Consider the following 25,322-nt stretch of genomic DNA (forward strand, 5'->3'; position numbering starts at 1 on the left):
ATCAGGACTGCTAATTACTTCACTATCTTCATGGCAGATACATTTGAGTGACATGCTCACAGTCTCACAATTCCAAACGGCATTCCAATCTACTTAGAGCCATGATATATATTTAACATCATCAGTGGGGAAACAATATGTTGCAAAATAAAATCAGAATTACATTTCTAACAAATACATGATCAGTGGGGAGAAAAAAAAACTGCACCAAGACTAATTTGGCCATAGTAATTCCTACACTTATATATGCCATCTTTAAAATGCTGTGTCTGCCCTAGCACTGTAAGGGTTTACACCAAATATGACTTTTCTTACACAGAATGTAGGTGACCAGTGTCTTGAAAGCAGAATTGATGTCAGACAGAGAAACCTATGCAGACCCTCTCTCTTGAAGGATTGGACATTGCTGGCTAAGCAACTGCTCTTTTATAAAAGAGACCAACATTGCTGGTGCTCAGAATCAAATGCTGATCTCACCCACAAGAAATGCATAGTGTGAGATAATGGGTCCTGCTAACTTCATTTTGACCTTTCTTCCACAAACTGAACATTAGAGTTGGGAATGAATTTACCCAAACTCACTCTCCATACCTGAAGTAACTAGTTGCTGGTCGGCTGAAAGACCAAAATTACTATTATTCTGAGCTGAATGCTCAGAGGTGCTCTGTACATGTTTAGTAAATCAAGATGCACGATTATGCTGACAGTAGAATGAAGTCAAGGATGACTCTTGGGGACCTAACAGGACAATTGCTGGAATTGGAACAACCACCATACATTTTAAATTTTGAATCTGATTTGTTTATATAAGGCAAGACTGGTATGTTAACCTGCTCTCATCCATATGAAGTATATCATCCCCTACAATATCACACATATTATTGTGAAAAGGCTGTAAGAGACAGACCCTTTGGAATCTTCCATCTTTCTGGGGACTTTTTCCAGTTACTAGAAGGTGTGAGCTGGACTGGAGATCACCATTTGTCTAAGCAATCTAAAAAGATTGGTTATCTTAGGTGTCACAGGGAGGATGCAGTCTTTTCTGTCACTTTAAGAAGGAGGATCTGCTTATTTTTCCCCCTAGAATTTCCTGTTCTTTATAAAGAATTTGAAAAAGTTCATAATTATTTTTATCCTGCCAGTACCGACTCACTGTTCTGCTATTTATTGAAACTTCATGAGCCTCATTATTCTTATCCTAACACGAGTTCCAATAAAGTCATAGACAATATCACTGTATTACAAATTAATCTACTTAGCACATAAAATACTGTACAAAGTGTACTGAAAACAGAGGGCATTAATCTTACATTCTACCCATACATTTTCATAGATGTTTCTCAGATTAACACTTATTAAAATTGTACTGGAATGCAACATGAATAGTACTTGGCCTTCCCACTGAAAGTATAGAAATTATCTACTGCTGGTGGCACAGGAGCCTTCCCTCAGAACACAGAATCATAATGTTAAGACATCTGTTTGTGTAGATCTTTGAGGGGTTGTAAAATACAGATGAAGAGATACATTTTAATAAAACTCCACTTTAAAACGGAAAATGAAAATGTAATGGCTTATTACAGAACTTGCTGTTATAGGTAACAGACTAGAAAATTTTACTTACTCTTACTAGTTTAAAGATTCCAATGTGTCAAAGATTAACATGTGAGGACCCACAACATGCTTTAAATATGTAAGTACCCATTTTCCACAGCTGAGGACTTAATGACAGCAACTCATTAAGCTACATTAGGGCATAGAAACCTTCATCTCTGTCTACTACTGAAGTATGCATGAGATAATTTTCATGTATTAAGAAACAGAAGTGAACGCAAGTGAAATGAAACTCGATTACAAAGCATGTAGAAGAAATCCTGTGTTACCTGGACATGAAGGACAACACTGCCCTGGATGTATGGTGGGGTTGCCACAGCTGGGAACGGGGCAGGTGATCAAGGCACACATTTCCCGTCCATTATGGCAGTAACATTCCCTGCAGCCATCGTGCCAGCTCTCCTCATTCTCATGCCGGCGCCCATCCATGGACAGGCAGGAGCCTGTTTTAACAGGAGGCATAAGAGAAGCTGTTGCCTCTGCAAAAAAAAAAAAGAAAAAAAAAAAAAAAAAAAAAACACAAGAAAAATGAGGTGTCCTGATAAGCCTCTGCTGCTTAGGAAGAAACACCAACTTCATGACTGGATTGCATTTATTTTTAAAGCACATATAAGACCAAGTAAATAATATGAGTGATTACACTTAAAGTAACACACAGGAAACAGCTAAAAGGTATATTGAAGGGGACAACAGGATGTAGCAGAATTTCCTATAGTATTTCCTGTAGTATTTATTTGGAAAATATAATTTCTTCTGTTGAACCTATACTTTTTTTTTTAAATCAAGCAGAAATACAGTAGTGTCTAAATAATTAATGTAAGAAAAAGGAGAAATGCAATGGAGGGAAGTAGCAGATAGCATGAAGCATATTTGAAATTAAATACTTAAATACCAAAGCACATTAGATTATCTATAATGTATCTGATAGCAAGTAGAATATAAAAACATTTAAATGAGCTGTGGATGGTTTTGCGGATGATAAAAAATTGCAATCAGGTGCTAACAGGGTAATGGTAGATATTGGAAATATTCCATAAAGTACTTCCTGGGATAAATTATTTGTTTATATTACTAAGATAAATTAGATATTTGGAAGAGAATGATGTGAATTTAATCTCTCATTTCTTTTAGCTTTTACTGTGATGAGAATGCACTAGCTTAGACAGTGGCATCATACTTGCACTCTGTCAGAACACAAAGGCAGTTGGTCTAGGGAGGGTAAAGTTTCATTTGTATCTTAAAGGGTATTTAAGTGGGGCAGGATTCAGCCTCAATATATTTTTCGTTGATCAGCAGAGTGAATTTAGAGCCAGACACTCCCTCATCCACATCACTATTATGATGAAGGATGCAGGATCAGTTTGCCAGTGAACTGACTTGTCTTCACGGTATGTCAACCACGTTCTGCTGACATATTTATAACGCTATTTGTGCCAAGTTCTTAATTTCATTTCATTTTAAAAAAGGATAATGCATGAGAAGTAGTAATGTTTACATGTAATTTTAGGAAGTGTTCAGCTATTTTTTTTGTTTGTTTTTGTTGGAGGGTTTCTTGGTGTGGTTTGTTTTTGGTTTTTCTTTTTTTTTTTTTTTTTTGCACACTAGTATGTAGGTCAGGACTTCTTCAGCTGTGGCAGATCTATCAAAGATGATCTCACAAGCAGATGGTACAGTTAGTTTGACGCACATAATCAGGCTAGAAAACCAATACATGGAAGTTACACTAGTATATCATTTTGTGAACTAAACAAAAATGCTGCATAAAGATAAAATACTTCTTAGAACAGACTTCATCCTGCTGTATGAACAGAGATTCTATGAAAAAACTTAAATCCAGTTACTATACTTTCATACTTAAGTATCAAAGTATTTAAATTAAGATTTGAATTAATATCACTGGAATACTCTTTTATATTAAAATAATTATTGACACTCAGAAGTCCTAGATAGTAAGACTTTGTTTATTTAGCAAAGGAAAAGGGTATCTGAAGCAGTCAGACATTTTTTCCTGAAATATTCTAAAGTATACTCCACAATTTGGAGAAACATACATAAGCAGGTATTCAAAATTAAGTTCACAAACTCAGATTGTAATTAAAAATTGAAAAGTGAAAACAATTAGTACAAAAGCTAATACTTAAAAAAATCTAATGTGTAAACACAAAATGGGAGTAACTAGCTACTAAGTGCTACAACTGAAATTATCTGAGATAGAGTAGTTCACAAAGAAAAGAAGTGTTTAATGTGACACCACTGCAGAAAAGGCAAGTTCCATATAAGACACAAGTACAGGAGTGCTGTAGATTTAAATACAGCACTACTACTTCTACTAATCTTAAGCTTTTGCTATAGCTAAAGTACAGTATCAAATTTTTGAAGAGTGATGAGAAACCACAGTAAGTGGGTTTAGAAACCTATTTCCCACCCAAACAATGTTTATAAGTCTCCAGTTGCAACCCCTTAAATATTGCAAGAATTCTAAAGGGAATGGTGCTTAGCTGCTCCATATGTCTGCTAAGTTCAGGACAAGAAGTAACCAGTCCAATGTGTATAAAGGGAGACAGTAATTTTAGAAAATTCATTTTAAAATGTCACATGTTTCTAACCACAGGAAAACACTATTTCAGAAAGGGTTGGTTTTTCCTCTTTCCGTTTTGTTCTGGTTTTCTGTGCCTTTTGAAAGTGGAGATTCTTAATAAATTAAATCTTAGACAAACATCTGTCAAGGATTATCTAGATACACTCCATTTTATGCAAGGGCAAAGAAATGGACTCTCAGTTTTCCAGAGTACTACTCCAGGCTGTGCTTCTATGGTTCTACTTCTATTAATCCTAGCATAAGCTATTTCTGGCAGAAGCAATTTAGAAAGTGCAGCTAATTCACAGGCAGGGGATTTACCCAAATCTTCCTCTTACTTAAGGATTATGGGTTAAAATTTTAACAAGTATTCACATTCTCCCCAGAACATACTGGTGATTGTTCTAATCATTCTTTGACAAAGCAGCTAATGAAGTGATATTGAAGTGATATGCTCATGGCTTGGTACCTTTATGATCATGACAACAATAAATACTGCTTAGAAATGGATCAAGTTAATTTCACTAAATAATCGTGCACGTTTCAAAATCTTTACTTGTTAGAGAAAACACTTAAAAGTGTGCATGTACATAATTAGTGACAAAAGTTTATAGTCTGGGAGGCAATTACAGTACATCTAAGGGAACACTTTGTGTCTATTTAGTCACAGCACTATGACAATCTGGTAGAGTTCTGATTGTGAACATGGAGGCAAATGACAAGCTAAGTGATAAGAATTATCTCAATGGGACACCATTTAGCAGTTACCCTTTCTTATTTTATTTTTTAAATTTTAATTTCTAGTAGAAGTCATATACAGTAGCTTATGTCAGTGAAATCTCTGCTTCTCACATCTGCAAAATAAAACACTGCAACTTTTATTTTGCTAGAAGTCTGAAAGCTTCTTAAAGTGTCTGAAGTGTATTGTTATATAGAAAAAATATAATGCTGGATATTTTTTATTCATATGATCACGTTTGCCTTCAGCTACAGGGGAGTGACTTCAATAACTCGCATTTTCTTCCAGTGCTGTGTTCCCCTAGATTATCCTTTTACATTTTATATTTTTTTTTTAAATGCAGAAGAAATAGCAAAAAAGTTAAGAATAGTCATTACACAAAACAATGGGAATGTAATCAAACTTACTTGACTACAGCTACAAACCAAAACACACAAGTAACAATCAAAGAAAATAAGTATGAAAGAGCAGTTAGGATCAGAGAGACACTGAGCAAAACCAAAAAGTTCTTAAATGCAACACATGGAGATGAGCAATGAAGCAAGTCTGATACCCACACTAATACAAAACATAACCTGAAAATATTGTAGAGAAGAAACATGCTAAAAGCAGCACAAGTATACGGCAGACAAGAAATGAACATCTGATCTCAGTATCCAGCTTGAACTTGGTGGTTACAGGCTTGGGATGTGGCATGTGTGAAATTTTTAGCTTGAGAATACCAAGTCCTCTCTCGTGGGCAGCTGTTCTCTCTACTCATTGTTCATTAAGATTGCCTGAAAAGCATCCAAGCAACAGCGCTCCAATTTTAGGTGATATACTGGATATCTATCAAATCCAGCAGTTGTTTGTAAAGAAAAGGCAGTGGTGAAGAAGCGAAGATGAACACCACCACTGAAAAAAATGGCCTTAACTAGCTTATTATTAGTAGTTGCTAATTAAGAGCCCGATCTAATTTTTATAAATGATAACAAACTTTTTGTGACTTTTTAGTGGGAGATGAAAGCAGAGCCGAAGCATTCTGCTGAAGCCAAGATGAACAGATTATAAAATACAATACATTCCTTTGAGCAATGTTGAACTGGTTCTCCCCCCAGTTACCATATTTCAGTTTGTAGATACTCTGTGCAGTATTGCTCTTCTTTTATCCTGGTTTCCACCTGCTTTGAAAACAAGTTGTAGTTAGAGGTGGAAATGCACTGGCACGTACCTCTGCATTTGCAGATAACACAGCCGTGACTGTTCTGCTGGAAGCCCAATGGACAGATTTTACCACAAGGCAGGTTGGGGCACTTCTTACACCGACAGATTTCACAGCCATGCTTGTTCTTCCTAGATGACCAAAATAATTTGTAAAAGGTCAGCAAGTCACCTTAAATATCTACATCTTTAAGGCAAGAGCACCCCTCCTTAAGGAAGTGACTAATGAGGAAAGAAAATTAGTGTTAATTGTCGCCCTTAGATTCAGTGGTTTTAAGGGCTGTACAAGACTCTGTCCCTGGCATATGCTCCCTCCATTCCGTGAATCCTATGCTGAATGTTTCCTTGTCTTTTTTCAAAAAGGCAGATAATACTATTCAAACTTTCAGCACAGATGTACAAAACAAAGAAAAGACATGGGAAGTTATAGAACATGATCTAGGAGGATAGAGGAGAAATAAATTATTATGTAGATCTCTAGAAAGCCTGGCTCCAAGTTGTAGAAAACTTTATTGAATTTTTAGTTAAAAGGCTGAGAAGTGTTGTCATACAGTAGAGTGGAGATTGAAAGACTTTGTCTTCCTATCCCATCAAAAGGAGTACTTCTTTCCATTACTATGTAGAGCTTTCAAACAGAGAGCTTTATTTAGCAGATTTTGTCAGATCATTATGAAAAGGTTTTGGTTTCTTTAAAGATGCACAAACTCAGTATTTCCAATTATTAACTTTTAACAGTCTTAAAAAAATCACAAATATGATGATTTCTCCTTAACTGTTCACTCTCTAATACACTTTTAGTATTTCCTTTTCGTGTCCTATTTGTGACTAAATATTTACATTAAAATAGAGATTTGTCCTCCATTACACCCCATGTTTTAAATGATCACAACGCACATGGAAGTCAAATATATAGTATTTTAAAAAAGAATTTTGCATAGTAGTAGCAAACTGAACAAATATGCTATACAACCACAAATCTAAATAATTTTCACACCAAGGTAAAACTCAAAGTGAAATGATCCTAAAGGAGTTCTTGCAACAACTTTAGCCCTTTATACTATGAAGAGTTCCATATAAGTTATCTTTAAATGTTATTAATTTCATTCACTGCAATTATTATATATTTTGTAGAGAATGACAAGATTAGAGTGCTCATTTCCAATTTCTAAAAATTTACTGGAAGACTTTATTAAACATTAATAATTTAAAAATACCAGCCATTGTGCATAAAATTACATTCTGTATGTAAACCCAGAATTTAAATATAAAATTATTTTCCAGATAGTTTAAAAAGGTTTAAAGTTCATATATTTTTCAGGTGCACAAAAATGGATGGGAAAAAATCATCCCAAAGACAGGATTCCTGAAAACATTGGCATCATCTTGAAATCAACTTGTTTTTAAAACATCTTAATCTTACAACTATCATACTATGCCCATTAAACCATACTGCAATTTTTAAAATGCTTTTGCTACATAGTTCACATAGAATTTCTAATAAAACTGTTTAGTACAAGCTTGAGCTAAAAAAAAAAAGTGTGGTTCTCTGTAATATATATGTCATCTCTACATGTTTTACCAGTAAATTTTATTTTTCATGGGTACATTCCATGTTACTGCCTTCTTTTCATAATAGTTTAACTTCTACCTCATGACAGCAGATCTTCAGGTAACATTCAAACATAAAATTTTTTTAGGCTTTTCAATGGAATTTACTACATTTGCAACTCCTAGTGTTTGATAATAATACTCCTTAAATTTCTGGTTCATTTTAGAGTTCTCTTTGGCCCTTATTCATAAATGTTGCAGGTTTTTTGAAGCCATCTTTACTGTGGTGTGTCCTCTCAGTACACTGAGTAGTAAATGAGAGAGGAAAATAAGGGATTTTAAATTAAGGAGTTAATAAAATTATCTTCAGGCGTGTTGACTTCAGGAATGGCTGAGACCTATTGTCAGTTTTGCAAGTGAGAGAAAGTAGAACCAGAGGGAAGTTACAGAAAAGGAATCCCATAAAGAGCAGTCATTTTAGTCTGTATGTACCATGAGTTTAATATATTGACCTACAGAGCATAATTACAAATCACATATGTGATTTTCCTACTTAGATAAGATTATCAAAGCATGCCAAAAGAATTTGAAAAGCTACATGTAAGAGATATTACTTGTGAGTAGCTTTCTCATGTTGTTTGCCTAATTCTTCAAAAAAATTTAAGCACTGATTTCCTTTTATAAGCTGCTGGTTTTGAGTTTCGGATCCTAAATCTGTTGATCAAAACCCACTTTGAAGAATACCACCCCCTCCCCCATTTCTATTTTCCTACTCTTCCCCCGCTATGCCACAAAGCAAGCCCAAGCACCAAGCACGTACGCCTGGGTTTTAGCGCATTTTCAGTACACACGGGGATTGCGTGAAGCGTGCTTCCAGGATGAGAATACGTACAAGTATCCAAAGGGACAGTACTTGTCACATACAATGGGTTTGCACTTCTTGGGCCGCGGCCGGCACTGACAGATCTCACAGTTGTGGGCGTCAGTCTGGAAGCCGAAGGAACAATCCAAGGAACAGCCCGAAATGAGGCCGGTGCACAGCTCCTCCCCTGCAAAGGACACACGCAGCTTATCACCACGTGAAAACTGGTTTTATATCAAACACATCCACAGCACACTACACCTTCTGCTCCCTTTTGTGTTGTAACTTTCTTAAAACAGCTAGGCCTTACCTTCTGACTGGCCTGTTTTTAAACTATTTGATGGAATTCTCCAGTAACAACCCGAACTGTATGAGCAGACACTAGAGGATTCTTCAGTTCCTGTCAGCAGCTTGGGAGTACCAGCTGGTACCACAAACTAACACGATTCTATGAACAGATGCACAGCCAATGGAGTCCAACACCCATCACTCCAATGGCTTTCAATAATACATCTAAAATAACACATAATTGCCACACATTACGGGTTTAGTAGGGTTTTGTTCAATATAGATCACCTTTACTCCTCTTCTACTGATTTTAATAAATGCTGAAATGGTGGGATCTATTAAAAACTTTTATTCTTTATGCTGTTTGCTGTCAACTTGATTAACATCTGCTTTTTAAAAATACAACTGCAATACCATAAGATGTGATTGAAGCTTAGAGATGCTAGACTAAAAGATCTGTCTCTTGAAGTCCAGTACCAAGTTTCATCTGCCTCTTGTGGCAAGGAAGATGTTGAATTGTTGACATCTCAATTTTTCTGGTACAGAGTTAAATAATGGTTATTATATGCCCTGTCATTGCAATTTACTATTTTGAGATTGATCAGTTTCTTTTTGCTCTTCTTGAAAGAAATGCCAGAAAGACCACTTTTAACATATCCTAGGATACAATGTTCTTTTATTGTATGCAGAGATGAGAGGAAACAGAAGATTATGGGTTTTTTTACACTAAGGATGCAAAACATGAGAGAAAGAAATGACCATTATTACAATAGCTAAAGTGAGATCAAAATAGAAAAAGAGGGAAATATAATTAAGATTATTCAATAGAAGAATGTGATGGGTGATATCAAAGGCCTGACTTTGAGTGATGTTGAAAGGATGGCTGATCTCTAGCTGGGACATCCACACCACTACAAAATATTGGTTGTACAGAGGTCAGATGAAGATTATTTTTCCAGATGTGCTCCTCAACTGAGACCTGAAGATCACTTCCTTTTAGGGGGAAATGAATATTTAGGGACAAAGTTCTTCCAAGTATTAACATTGACTTACTCTCTAAAACAGTAATTTACTGAAGGAAAACTACAGAAGGAATTTTGCTTTACTTAAATGCTTCCTTTCTGTTTTTGTAATGTTGCATTTAAGATTCCAAAATACAGACTTAACCAGATGTGGATAAGCCAAGTGTCTCCTTATCTATTCTACCAAGTTAATGCTCATTTGGTAAAGGAAGCATGTTCCTTACCGTGTCAGACTGAGACCAGAACCTCAGAGAAAACCAGAAAATTCACTGCCTACTTCTGAGGTGGAATTTGGGCATGCAAGTGCAATACAACATAAGAGTCTCCTTATTTAAACTCTCTCAGTTTAAATACAATGAATATAATCAGGGTCATGGCCCTGACCTCTCCACTTTTATGCAAATTTGGTGTCTGAAGCAAAAAGGATGCAAGTTCAGGGTTGTTTTTACCATTCAGAATACAGAAGTAGAAATGCCAGCTCCTTTCATAACCTCTAGAGATTGTGTCTGGAAGCAGAGAATCAATACCATGAGATTTAAGCATCTCTTCTTGGTCAGATCTAACCTTTGCACAGCAAGGGTAACCCTTTTTTTAGGTTTTTGCTTTAGGGAAAAAACACATACAAAGATCTTCATGAAATTTTACACATTTTTTGAGTATTAAGTCAGGCTGATCTACAAAGAATACTGATCTTTGTAATATGTCGCCACTAATGCAGATTTTAAAACAATATAATGCGGAGGAAAGTTCAATATTTTTCTCTGGTAATGAGTGACATGTGTAATACAAAGACTTTTATTGAAACAAGTTAAAATAATGAGAACTTGCCTTTCTTTTATGAACTTTTATACTAGGATGTTTGTACAGAATTATTCCCCAGCAAAAATAAAATTAACTAAATTTTTCATTATGCAAGATTTTATAAGGTAGTCATCATTTTTAAAGTTAGGCTTGAACCTCATAAAGAATGTATGGAGAAGTACACTAGGATATGTCCAAAAATAATTAAGTCCAGTTATGACCTTTGATATAATGTAAGTTATGATATCTCCTACAGATGCTCAGAACTGAACAGTGAATAAACCTGGAATTGCACAGGTTCAACTGAGCAATTGAACTGAACCATTCCTTTTCTGAAGCACACTTTGTCAGGGAAACGATATGTTTATATGGCTGTCTATAGACAGTAGGATTAGGAAGATAGGTGAAGAAAAAAGAAGGTACCTATGCAAAGGCATGGAAAGAATAAATAGGTATCTTTAAAAAGTAAAAGGAAGAGCTGGAAATAATAATTTTTAAAAATATCAAAAAAAGCCAGAAGAAAGAACCTTTTTTTTTTTTAGTTGGCATATTTCTTTATCTTATTTGTCTCCAGATTATCTGTTAAGGAGAGCTATCAAAATACAACATCCAGGTTTGACTATGAAGTTATACAAGATTGCAAAATAATGATGCCTCAGAATCCCACAGCCAAATACTTCGTTCTCAGTCTTCTGTTGTGCTCTGATTTGGCTAGTGAAACTGCTTTTCAGAGATGCAAAACAAGTCTGCCACACGTAAAATTAATATACTTCATTAAAAGGCCTGGGATGTCTAAGGGCAGTGCTACAAAGCAGGAAGACATCCCAAGTGTCTCTCCCAAGTAGCTTATGATGTTAAATATATTTAAAACTCAATTAGTCAGCTGACATACTAACCAGGAGATCCACTCTCAGAGCAACATCCTCCTTGCTTAATCCTTTACATAGTGAGTTATCCTCAAAAGAATTTTCACTTTGTAAGTGAAAAAGAAAGAAAGAAAAGCTCTTTAGAGCCTTGAGGTGGGTGACTAATAATCACCATTGCCTCTCAGAAACAGACAGTGAAGAACATATGAAAAATCAGCAAAATTCTGGCTATGTCAAACATAAAGGGAAAGTTTGCTGAAATCAGTACAGACAACTGCTGTCTAGTGTTATGTCAATGTTACATATGAGGTGATCAGGATCATCTCCACAGACCTCTGCTCACAGTCTTTCTAAGAAGATGCTGAAAATTAAGTTCTGATAAGATGCTTTTTACTGAAATTACCATATTACTTCATTTAATTCTGATAGTATGACAGTAAAAACTGTGGAAAGAGATTTTGAATAGTTTTTTAAAAAAAATCTCTATATAGTGTCATGAAACTAAGAATGTGAGTTCTGGTCTGTTTTCTGAATTTACATCTAATCATCTAAATGTCTCCTATCAAAACATTATTAAAAACATGACAACAGCAGGCAGTCTCTAAATAAAGTATCATCTGGTACAGAGAGCTTATGTCTGCTGCACAGGCCTGATGAAGAGCATAGTCCAGCATCTTAAGCCAGGTATTTTTTTCAGAAAATTAAGTGAATTGCCGATGTTGCAAAGCAAAGCGCAGGAAAGAAAGACAGACAGACAGACAAAGACAGACAGACAGACAAAGACAGACAAAGACAGACAGACAGACAAAGACAGACAGACAGACAAACAAAGACAGACAGACAGACAGAAAGAAAGACAGACAGACAGAAAGAAAGACAGACAGACAGAAAGAAAGACAGACAGACAGACACAGACAGACAGAGACAGAGACAAGGAAGGAAGGATTCCAGGAAGGAAGGATTCCAGGAAGGAAGGACTGATTCCAGGAAGGAAGGAAGGATTCCAGGAAGGAAGGAAGGATTCCAGGAAGGGAGGAAGGATTCCAGGAAGGGAGGAAGGATTCCAGGAAGGGAGGAAGGATTCCAGGAAGGAAGGAAGGATTCCAGGAAGGAAGGATTCCAGGAAGGATTCCAGGAAGGAGAAAAACAGAAAAGGATTGAGAAGATTGCGAACCTAAATACTCAAATGTGGATCAAATTCAGTGTGCACAATTGTCATCCTGACAATTTTTCTACAGCCTTAGCTATTGCTTTAAATTAATCACTACTAAAATAATGACTAATTCATTATGAAAGGATAAGTAAAACCAGATTTTTTGCTAAGGTTTTGCATTTTAAGTTACACATACTAGGGGACAGGGAGAACTAGCTCATGAAAGTCAAGTGCAATGAACTGAGGAAATCTATTATGACAAAATGTTAGGAGGGTATTTTCCCTTAATATCTGAGGGTGTTTTCCATCTCTGCTTAGATAAATTTCACGTGGAAACTGAATCCCAAATCATGAATGCATTTGCAGAGAAGAAATCTAGCCCCACCTGGTCTAATAACGGCTTCAAAAGTGTATCATGGCAACCAGACAGGCTGAAATGAGGATATAGCAAACATTTTAAAAGCTAATGCAGAAGAAAACTACCATTCAGAGTTTGACAGAACTGCATTATGCACTTGCACATCACTGCAACTCTAACAGAATGGGATTAAGCTTCATTACATAAGCTATTGTTTTTGTGACTGATTAGTTATAGTGACATCACATAGGGAACTAAACTGATGGTTTGACAGAACGTAGAAGACTAAAACCGAAACAAAATGATGGACAGGAAATCAGTTAAAGGGAAAATATCTCTCATTGTGGTGCTTAGGGAAATATGTGGATGAAGAGCAGAATTCTACATGGTAAGTAGAAATATGTTCATTAATTTTTTCCTTATAAAACATGAATTGTTGATAAGGTCATGCCAATATGGAAAACAATTTGCACGACAAGCTCTGAGTTCAGACGCAGGATATTGGATGATTCCGGAATGATATTGACGAGCTATGACTTCAGGAAAAGATTAATGTGTTCTTCAATGTCTCAGGCTCATAGAACTGTATTTTTACTATAAATACTAAGCTTTTTAATATGATGACATCAGCTGACATGCCACATAAAATGCTGAAATAATCAAGTACGGTAGAAGGCTAGGACACTAAACATGAAAAGGTGGTTTTGTCCTGAACCAATGACGTTATTAAATAGCCTCCTGCTTACAACTAATGCTCGCTTGAGGACTAACAAGCACCAAGTACTTATAGCACTGAAGCCTGCCCACGACAGGACCATGCAGTTTTCTTTGGCATATGCAACCACGGCTGCAAAAGCAGCAGCAAAGTCAGTTACCAACAGGTCCAGTTGGTAGTTCACAGTCTAATCACAGTCTTCACTAGCCCTCAGCACACTGGCAAAAGCTATTGCTTACAGACTTTGAGTCCTCTAAAGACTGCAGTGCTAGCAAATACTTCGTTCTGTAATTTGATACAATTAAACACACTATATGCTGTCTTGAATACGGGAAATTCAAATTATTGTATTCATTTGGATTAACTTAATGTGATGCTGATGGAAAAAATACAAGTAGAAAGAACAGTTGAAGATGAATTAGTCTTCTAAAAAAAACAAAAACAAACCCATTTGTGACTTATTAACAAATAAACAGATACTGGTGAGGTATGAGGCCTGGTCACCATTGTTCATAAACTCCTGCTAAATATAGCAATTTCTTTCCCCACTTCCTCCACACACTTACAAACCCTTCCATACACACAGACTATAATACATACTGAGAGTTTTGGAAGAGCATTACACTGTTTAAGAGGAATCTCTCTGGGATATGGAGGATAGGACAACACTGTAGAAGAAAGTCTTGAGAAATGATGATTATCAAGATATGGTGAGCATGCTACACACAAAAAGTGTTTTGAAACTCTTTTCCAGTAAGTGTCTTACTCTCAACACTAACATCTCAACATCAACTCTAGTTTTAAAAAGTTGTCTGATATCTGTAAAACTGAGTCACTGGCTGCTGAAGGAAAGAAAAACCTGTTCAAAAACCAGCATGTAAGAGCAGCTGACATACTGATCTGACCTACTAAGGTCCCACCTTGAAAACAAGACAACAAAAACATTCTGTCCCTTGATATGTTAGCAATGTCTGCATTTGGCAGAATTAACTTAGCAGTGGAATATTTCAGATACAACGCAACCTCTCCTTCTCACGTGTGGCATCTCAGGGGCAATGCATCTCGAAAGGAATCACAGTCTTTGTTCTAAATTCAAAACACTGTTTGCATGATTTATCCCTGATTTCAGAGTGCTCACATCCCTACATCACATGAACCTATGAATATCTGGAGTGTTATAAAATATTGCCTAAAAAAACACCTAAAAAGTAAACAAAATTAAATTCTGTGAAGTGCATGCTAGCTCTAAAAAGGGTCTGCTTGACTTTCTAATAGCTTGATTGTAGTTCCAGCTCTTCTTTTTTTCTAGCATATATATGGTGTTTAAATACCTTTAGGCTCTTATTTATGTTTTTCCAATATATTATTTTACTTATGGACACGCTGATGTTTGTACCATAAGGACTGAAAATCATCTTACTCTAAAAAGTTTTGAAAATGCATTCTTTGTTGAAATACTTTTAGTTTTCAGTCCTGTAATTCACAGATGAAAAAAACAATTGCCAGAGAATATTAACAGATACATGACAAGGATTATGTCAGTATTTCAACTTGGCTTAGGCTGGTGTCCATTTTTACAAATTTGTAGCATGGCTACACAAAGCTAGCTACATACCTTTACCAGTATTATTTTCTTGACGCTGAGGACAGATCATATCAGGAGAACTGTTTCACAGTACCTTTATAATTAAGCACTCCTCAGCCGTCCTCTCGGTGTGGATTGCTACTGCTGCTTAATCTTCGGGGGTGGGGATCTGGGGAGGCAAATTTATGAAGGAGAAAACTAGGTTACTTAACAGTAACTGGAATTCTCTGAATATATTGCCTCCACAGATCCACACTAACCCTCCCTCCTTTTCTTAGATTTAAATCATGATTCACAAAAGCTGGATAAAAATGAAGGGACTGGGCGCTGTGATGCTAGAAAACCCTGTTTAAAGAAATCATCTTGTGAGTCCGTTGAGGCAAATTAACCACTTGGATATGTGCTCTAAACAAATCTAGGATTCACATACAACACATGAATTCATGAAAATGAAATTGTAGCAGTGATATATCAAAGGTGGAATTACTGTAGAATGATCAAGCTTCAAGCACGTTGTTTTTTTTTTTCTTTTTTTCCCTCAAGTCAAGCGAAGTGAAATTCTTATCTGCTTCTGTTGCACTAGATATATTGTAAGCACTAACTCCAATATATTGTAGTCTTCAGAGATCCTGCCAAAGACTTATTCTAGTGACAATACAGATAATATTTTTTTGACATGAGTTGTTGATCATAATTCCATCCTCTTCTGGGACAACTTCCACTATCTTACAAGTGTTCTTAAAGTTAGTACTTCTACTAAGAATATGCACTTTTTTCTGATCTGAGCCTTAAAGTTTTAGGAAACATGCTGCATCCTAAATTTTCCGTGGTTGTATTTCATTAACTCAAGTCTTGCATGTAATAGGAATTCCCTTCTACATCACTGCAGAATAAGTGAAAGAAATAAGATATCCCTTTTCTGTCTTACAGAATTACTCAAAAATCTAATATGTGCTCTCTTTAGCACTACGGAAGATTACATGAATTTTTATTTTATAACTTTTATTTTCCATAGAATTTGTTATGAAATCAAAGCAACACTGCAAGACAATTGATACTAAAATAGAAAAGTGTTACCTAATTTATATTTTACTTTACTATTTCTAGGAATTTTGCATTGCCTGGAGTACATTTTGTGTGATTAGTATGCAATTACTGTCTGACCTCCTTTGACATAGAAATAAACACAAAATACGCTTATTTAAATGGGAAAAATGGACATTGAGAAAGTTTAAGTGTTGAGAGCACCTGGACCTGAGTATGGACTACTTACAGAAATACAGGAAGGAAATATTCAAATTTTGACTATATGATTGAAAGTTTAGGACTCTTAATTACTGAAGAACTCACATGCAAAAAAATGAGGAATTGAGATCTGTTTTCCCACTGCAGTCCCTGTAAAGTTTTCTTAGGCTTTTTGCCATCATCAGTCCCTGTGGTTTTATCAGAGCCTTAACTGCTGCTATTTATAGGCAGCCTGTAGAGGAACCTAGCTATGTTTTCTCAAACCTACCAATCCTGCCTTTGAATGCCTACGCAACTAAACAAAGACCCACATTGTCAAACCCAAAGTCCATGTTGGAATTTCACTCTGTTTCATCAGCTATAAAGGGAGATGGTGTGACTTTGCCAGAATATTGAGGACCACGCTTCTGGTGCATGCTAGTATAGACTGAATGATAATGCCTCCTTTTAACTCCATGGTAGACAATGTGTCCTTCTCATGAAAGGAAAAGGTTCCAATACTTCCAAAGTTATTTCTGTGTGTATCTATAGGATGTGTTTTGGGGAGAAGGTGGTTTCATGTTGAGAGGACTGTGCAAACACATAATATACCAAGATTTCTTATTTTTGAATAGTGATTGCATGACTTGCTTTGACAGACAAAAGAGACCATGACATGAAGTGAAAGAAGTGAAAGGTGATGCATTACTAAGTGAAGGGAAAACGACTCATCTCAGCCTTCTCCAGTTGCACCTCTCCATAACGAGTCTGAAATTATGGAAACTGGATGACAGCTGCATCTTGGAACTGCAAAAGTAAGCCTTCTAAACGATGCAAATAATTTTTAAATTTTACAGCAACACTCTAATTTAATTCCATTTTAGCAATTTTTAGAAATTTAGAAATGTTAAAAAAAATTAACGTCATACACGCTAACAATTATATCCTGAAGAGTACCACATGTTCAAATCATTTGGGTAAAACACTAGTTTCAGTGGCAGGAGAAATTTTAAAGGGTTTTTTTCCCCATGAAAGTAATCCAGGGAACAGACAAGGCCTGCACTGCATATAATTGCTGAAGAATGACTTTGTGTGCAGCAGTAACTGCCAATCAGATTTTAAATCCTGCGTTGCTTCAATCAGCAGGCATTATTTAATAAGCCATTCATTTTCCTTGGGGCAAGAGGAGTCCTGCCTCACATACAGCAGACCACTGGTCTTCCACAAGGACTCCTGTGAATGGATTTGTCTTGCCAAAGGCTTTGTTCCACTCCAGTTCTCCCTATGAAAGTTAAGGCCTAGACACTCCAAACACAAGAGCAATTGCTGCACACTACATTTTCTTCCTTATTTACTTTTTTCTGTTTGTGTTTTGCTCTTGTATCATCTTATACCATCCTACTTTCTTTCCATATCAGTCTATGCTCACTCTTTGCTCATTGGCTTGTTTTTTTCCTCCCTTCTCTTACAGCTGTGATCTGGCTCTGCTACTTTTGAAAAATATTTTATTTTATTTTACAGCAGGTATGTTTTTGCTATGTGTTGCTACAGCATGTTTTTTGCATTCACTGCAGAAACAGAAGGATAAAAGACAAAGTAAACTACTTGTATTAAAATAATATTATAGAAATGTTTTGATTTGCTTCTTTCTTCCTTCTCATTCTGTAGTTGGCTTGAACAAGGAGGGATAGACTTAAAACTAAATTACCATAATGCACCAAACAAGCTTCATTATACTGTACTTACACAATCATTCCAAATAAACTTGTTGAACTTGTTTCAGGCAGCATGAATGTAAATGAAGGTAATAAAGGAGAACAAATTACACCTTCACTCTATGTTTTTCTACTTTGCTTTTATTTTGTCTGAAATAACTGAAGTATAACAAACCTTCAGCAGAGCTACCTAAATATAAATTAACAAAAAATGAAACTTCACTAGAAATAGATTTTTAGAATCAGGATATGATGACTTCAAATGATTATGTGGGCACAGGGGCTTCCTTGTTGAGGTAGTTAAATTTAACTCTGTTGAGCAGCTTAGACCAGCAAAAAGCAAGTGGATGCAGCATAAATATAATGATGTTCCCAAAAGTCCACATGAGTCTATATGAGCTAATGATAATACATGTTCTGACGTCCTTAAGACAACCAAGATACAAGTGAATGGGTTTGGATATTAAAGTACACAGGATCTCAAAACACAGAGAGCTAGCACAGTACATTTTCAGCCCATTTGACCTAAGACCCCTCTCTTCTCATTTCTCACACACACTTTCATCCACAGGAGAGCCTTGCAAGCAACAGACATTACTTGACAGAAAAATTCAATTTCCGTCATTTTGATTGATAACCACCAAATGATGAAGATTTCCAAGCTGTTATTTTTCTTCACTTCCTTAGAAAAGAAAGGTCTCCTCATTCTAAATGACTGAGATTTTTAAGCAACCTAGTAGTCACATTATTTAATTGAAAAAAAAGAGATGATAAATGATACTATTAACTTTGCTCCAGACAGTTTGCTACTGTAAAATGAAGAAAATTTCAAGCAGATCTGGCAAGAGAAAAATTCCCCTGAATAAGTTCTTAGGCATTATTTAATCAGAAATACTCTAAGCAAGAACATCCTGAGACGTGGCTTGTGTCCATATGCAGTCTGGTAACCTAAGACAAAAGAAATCACCCTTTGGAGTGGTGTGTCTCCAGTGTACCAAACTGGAGGGAAGGACTGCATGCACAGGCATAGATGCTGAAATTTGCCAAGTAGGTCCATCTTGTTTGTGCCAAACTCATCAGTCAATTTAATAAAACAGAAGGAAAATCAAATAACAATGTTAAAAGCAGACCCTAACATCTTTAACATTTTCCTTAGGAAGCAGAGCTAAGTAAGGCAAGTATGCAATAGCTTGGATGTAATCTAAGGAAAGTCATCCTTCCATGAATACCACTTGTAATCAAAGGTATTACTTCTGTATTGCCATGACAATGTTATGGCTTACCATATATTTACTTTTGTTAAGATGTCCTCTCCAACACCAATCCATTCCTAAAGCCTGTTAGTTTGTACTAGTTAAGAATTTTATTTTGACCATTTCCATTGGGACCCCTACAATAGTCACATTGGTTGGTTTAGAAAGTGGCTGAGAATGAGTGGACTGAAACCAAGAGAAGAGTAATGGAACAATACTTTAGTTGTGGAAGCCTTAGAGGCTGCAAAAAAGCTGAAAAACTACAATAACAATACAAAAAGAGTTCAAACCCACTCCTAGGTTGGTTTGGCAGCCACAGAGATGCATACTGCAGCTGAGACTAGTACTCCACAGGTGTCCTTTGTTGGCCAATTCTAAAAACCAACCTGATACTGCTTTATATTTCACTTGTAAACACTGAAGTCTTAAGGAAACATATAGAAAATATGCTTTTTTTTGACACACACAAAGTTCTCACAAGGCAAAGCTTTTTCCTTTGTGAAAAACTAAATGTCAAAGCCTGCAAAAATGCTAACTGAAATATTATATATGTATATAAAATAAGAATATATTATAGAAATATGAATATACTTGTATATACACAAAACCCACTCCCAAGCATATAGTTTTCAAACGTTTATCCTCAAAAATCTAAATTTTGACAAAAAAAAACTAAGTTGAAAATAGGCTGTTTAGTAATAGGAGTTTCTGAAGTGCAGAAACCTAGATGCTCTTAAAATTCTTTAAACAGAGGAAAATGAAATGTGGAATTCTCATAAGACTTCTTAAGGTGTGTATGAATATTAGGTCCCAAATTATTACCTTTTCTAGCCAGCTGTTAATTTTTTACCTCAAAAGTCAAACACTGTACACTTTTCTCCAAACACATTTTAAGCAAGCAAGCAATGTCAGAAACCAATTATTTGAAGATGAACTGCTATAAAGCACACACATAATAACATGACATATAATCAACATTATGAATGAAGAAAACCAGCATACTACCATTTTCACATATAACTTGATAGAGAAGGTAGAAGCCACCATATTTCTGCATACTCACTAGTTTTGCACTGACAAATGCGACACCCATTTTGGTCCAGTTTGAAGCTATAGATACAGTCTTTTTCAGTCAAAGTGCAGTTCACCAAAACCTCACAGGTGGGTGGACCTATTGTGATATACGTTGGTTCTGGGGGTAAGAAAAAAACAAAAAGAAAACTTGAGATTCTTGAATATTTTAACTAAGTTCACAAAAATCCATGCACAGTGTAACAGTAAAGAGTAATTCTAATTACTTTTGTTTCTGGTGAATATTCTTGATGAATAGACTTTGTTTCCAAGAGATGTACACTCAACAAAATCAGCATGAAGCTGCAGAAAATTTTTGAAGTATTGACACAGAAAAAAAAATAGCACTTTATTTTTGTTCACTATGAGATCAGCTTTCCTGCACATGCAATTTCAAACGCTAAATATTTATTTTGTCCACTTTTCTCCAGAAGTATTTAATCGAAACTTCAGATGCAGATTTTTTTGCCTTCAAAACAGAACAGAGTTTCTCTAAAGCTGAACTACTGAGCTGCACATCAAACATGTAACTCAGAAGTCAAATCTTTCTTTGTGTGAATAACATCACCTCTACTGAAATTTATAGCAGAAGAGACTCTGAATACCAAAAGGGAATGTAAAATGCACTGCATGGGAAAGATCTCTGGAAAGCATTTAGTATGGCTATTTACTGAAAACATCACTTCTTACAATATATAGTGCATTCCCAGATTATGTTTTCTGGAGTTGAGGAGACTATTGCCGATAACAATTATTTATCCACAGTATATTTACTTTCTGACACCATTTAAATATGCTGAAGTACAGAATTTGTTTTGATACATAGGGTAGACAGAAATATTAATGCACTCTAGTACAGAAAGTTGTTACAATAAAACAAAATCCAGAGACCTATGGAAATAACACGAAACCTGAGAATGACCATCATAAAACAGGACACAGAAGGAAAATAATATTTAATCTTTTCTTGAGCAACTTTTTGCTCTCTGAGACTAATTTTGTCTACCTTGTGCTCTTCACGGAACTCAGGAACTGAAGAACCATTGAGTTCATAGGTGTGAGCATTATTAACATTATACAGAATATTCAGGAAACAAAAAATGCATGATTTAAAGAACTCTGAGCTTTCATTTCAGTGCTTCAACTCTTCAAGTGTACTCTGTTTCTCCATCTCAAAAAATGAAGATTTATACAAAATTAAATTTTAAAAGCCTTCCATATTTAAAGTGATACATTGTGAAAATATGGAGAAATTATATGGAGTAGAGGTGGCCACATGTTGCCATTTTTCATCCTCAGACCACAGATTTTGCCTTTTTTATCTATAAGCAGCTAATCTGTTCTTTCAGAGTAAGGGTAAAATATTACCCAAGGCAGATTAAGTTGTTAGACGCATACAATGTTAAACAAAATACTGATTTCTGTGCCTATTGGCTACATTTCAGCAGGCAGCTTTTGCACCCATGCCTTCCAGTCAACTGAAAATTATCCTATTACAAGAATGAACTTTTCTGCTTTCATTGTGTTTCACAAACTTCAGCTTTCATAGTTCTCTCCAGCCTTGCTCTTCCCAGCACAACAGATAATGCAGCCAATGAATGTTTTTAATCCTATTAAAATTAGGTTAACTAACTAGAGTTTGGAATTTAAAAACTGCATTAAAAACATTACAATTAAGTTAGATAACTTCAAACTTATCTCATAGGTCATGGTTCACATTATGCACTTGCTGAGCAACATTCAAATTCTGTTGCTTGTATAATTTCTAGTAGAAAAGTAGCTACACATTTTAAAAATATATAGAACAGTGCCAACAGCTTTCTTCATGCACATACTGGAAGTCTGCATAATGGCATCATGTCTCCCTAGATCCCTCAAATATCTTCTTACTTAAATTAAAATTTTCCCCTTTTTCTCTTTTTTGGTAGGGATTTAATAAATAACACGTTAGGAGAGCAAAAAGATTGGTTTCCATCAATTCTTCATTTCACAGCTCTGAGTTTGCATGTGTAGTATAGAAGAATAGCCATAATGAGCAAAGTATTTCAAAATCCATGGATTTCCAAACTAGACTTCTTTTAGTCTAAATGAACTCTTTCTTGTTGTTTTCAAATTCGTTTAGTAAAGTATCTGACTAAATCATACTCATGTCTAATACTTAACATTTGCAACTTCCCCAAACCATTAGTTTAGGAACCATGAACATATTGCTATATATATGAATGACATGATAAATTCCATTAGTTAATCCTGGCTGTTTAGGCTTCTGAGTATATAAACTAGTTCTGCAACCAGACTGATTTTTAGCATTGCTCTGTCCTCTAACCAAAATATCCTAAACATGCAAAAGGTCAGAAGGCAAGAGCCACCCTGAAGCTACATTCTGCTTACTGGTCAGCCACCTTACACTTCAAATGACAAAAAGGGCACAGTACAAATGCTTGTACTCACAGGTAGCTCAAACCAGTGCAAATCACATGAATCATTACTGCTGCCCAGAGCAAAGTTCACTGACAGTAACACAAGCTGGAGAACTGAAGGAGACTGCGGCTTTACCATCTGACTGCAGATGTGAGGTAAAACATGTTGATTAAAAAAAAAAGCCTTCCGAACCTCACTGAAAGTTGAGATGCAGGTTAGTTAGTATTCATTGATCCACTTGGGTGTAAACTAAAGCCAGAGAGCAAGACAATTGTGTTTTACTCCCCATCATTAAAGTCTACCCCGCAAGGTAACTTCCCTGTAATTGCAGGTATAACTTAACACTCTAGGAAAACCATTCATAATTTTATGCATTTATCTATATATCTATATATATTAGTCGCATAAGTTTTCGTGACTTTCCAAAATGGAGCATCTGTATTTTGCTAATCCCTTGCCTTGGACACACAGATACAATTCTTATGCCTTTGATACATGCAGTAATATGGTATTTCTTATAAAGGATGAAATTAAACTGGTGTTATATTAATTTGAAAGGTTTTTTTTTTCCTCTATTCATTGTGTTTTATTATTCTGTTAACTTCTGCTTTTGGGCCTGCTTTCAGCATCCTCAGTGTTTCCAGTCAAGCTTACAAATCTGTTTCTTTCTCCCTTCTCTCCCTAAAGGTAAGCCCTGAGATACAGTAATTTTATATGCATGCCTGCTTCTCAATGAGCTGCAAGCAGAGGACAAAAGAAATAATTTCATTCCCTACCCCCACATGTGCAAAAATGCAGCCGGGGGGAAAAAAAAAAATTCAGGCCTTTTCACTTCACTAGACAAGACTCAACAAATAAAGCCAGATCTGCCCTGCCAGACTTCTGGTTATTTGAATAGGCAAGCAATAGCTAAGCTTGAAAAAGCATGTACCACCACAAGATCTGAACTGGGCTTTCAGTGCTGCTCTTGGTAGAAACGGCTGAAGAAAGATCCAGTGCACAAATGCAAAGACAATGGGTGGGAAAAACGGGTGCTGTTTCTGCCTGTGTGCTTTACCAACAATACAACTATACCATAGAAAGAAAGAGAGAAAAATAAAGAGAAGGGGATTGAAGAGAGTCTGGATGAAAACAATGGATTATTTAATGGAGCACAGATTTTGCTGATGCCAAGTGTTAATATATAAAGTTAAAAGCAGATTCCTAACAGAACACCATGCTTCCATATAACCTCTCTGATACTTTCTCTGCTGAATTTTTGTGAAGATAATTAATTTGATTGCTGTGAGGTTGATAAAAATGTTTGAAATAAGTTTTTACAACACCATTTACTTTAAAACAACTTAAACAATTTTAAAATCTACAGGGGATATTTCAGCTGCTGGTGGACCTTCAGTGTGACTAGTCCACTGAAAAAAACTACAATATGTGATCAAATGCTGAATCTCATAAATTGTTCCAGCTTGAAATCGAACTGCATTTATGGTGAAAGAAGGGTGACATTCAAGTAATGTCTGGAGCTAGCTTTGTCCTTAAGGACCTACGTTAACAATACCAACACAAAAACTGGTTGTAAAAAAAAAAAAAAAAAAAAAAAAAAGGAAGAAGATATCAAGGTGGAGTAGTATTTTCACTGATCTTTTTCAATTTGGAATACTTTTGATTGTAAGCAAAACCAGTTCCTACACCTCTCTTTTTTGATTTCTGAGACCTCCCACCTCTCCTGAGTGATGTGACACAGCTTGTAGTACAAAGAGCAGATATTTACTACTATTAACAATTTGAGCTACAATAAATACATGCACAAGAACACAGCATGGTCAATCTGGTCTAGTACTGTGTCTTATGTTTCTTATACTTTGAAGAGTACTGAGGTACTAAACTGGTGCACCCAAGTTTCAGTGAGATGAGGGAAATTTGTTTCTCACGATTACGATTTTATTATATACACAATTTGATCAATTATTAAAAAAAAAGAGAGGGCTTACACTTAACTGCTCTACCGTAAAGCCAAATATATTATGAAAGAACCAAGAGTTCAGTTTTGGTTTGTGTGAAGGACAAGAGGGACCTGCATCATCAGAAGCAGAACTTGCAGGTACAAGGAAGTGATGCTTTCCCTCCATTTAGCACTTGGAAGCCTGCAGCAGCTGGAGTAGTGTCTGTCCAGCTTTGGGCTCCTCAGCAGAAGGGAAACACACACCTGACACACCTGAGCAAATATGACACCAGGCCACAGAGCTGGCCAGGGGCTGGAGAGGTGGCACATGAGGACAGGCTGAGAGACAAAGCAGGGCTTGCTCAGCCTG

The 25,322-nt window shown here is 35.9% G+C and overlaps 1 protein-coding gene across 1 annotated transcript in view; it reads right to left on the reverse strand.

The window, feature by feature from the left end:
• CRIM1 (cysteine rich transmembrane BMP regulator 1) overlaps positions 1-25,322 on the reverse strand; it is a 171,102-nt gene that overhangs the window by 12,752 nt on the left and 133,028 nt on the right. The window contains exons 8-11 of the mRNA XM_062489193.1: positions 20,585-20,713; positions 8,572-8,728; positions 6,142-6,263; positions 1,884-2,093 (exon numbers count right to left, since the gene is read on the reverse strand). Of these exons, the coding sequence (XP_062345177.1) occupies positions 1,884-2,093; positions 6,142-6,263; positions 8,572-8,728; positions 20,585-20,713 (618 nt within the window). The remainder of the gene's footprint in view (positions 1-1,883; positions 2,094-6,141; positions 6,264-8,571; positions 8,729-20,584; positions 20,714-25,322) is intronic.

The sequence above is a fragment of the Cinclus cinclus genome, chromosome 3 (assembly GCF_963662255.1).
Source record: "Cinclus cinclus chromosome 3, bCinCin1.1, whole genome shotgun sequence".
NCBI classification, from domain to species: Eukaryota; Metazoa; Chordata; class Aves; order Passeriformes; family Cinclidae; genus Cinclus; species Cinclus cinclus.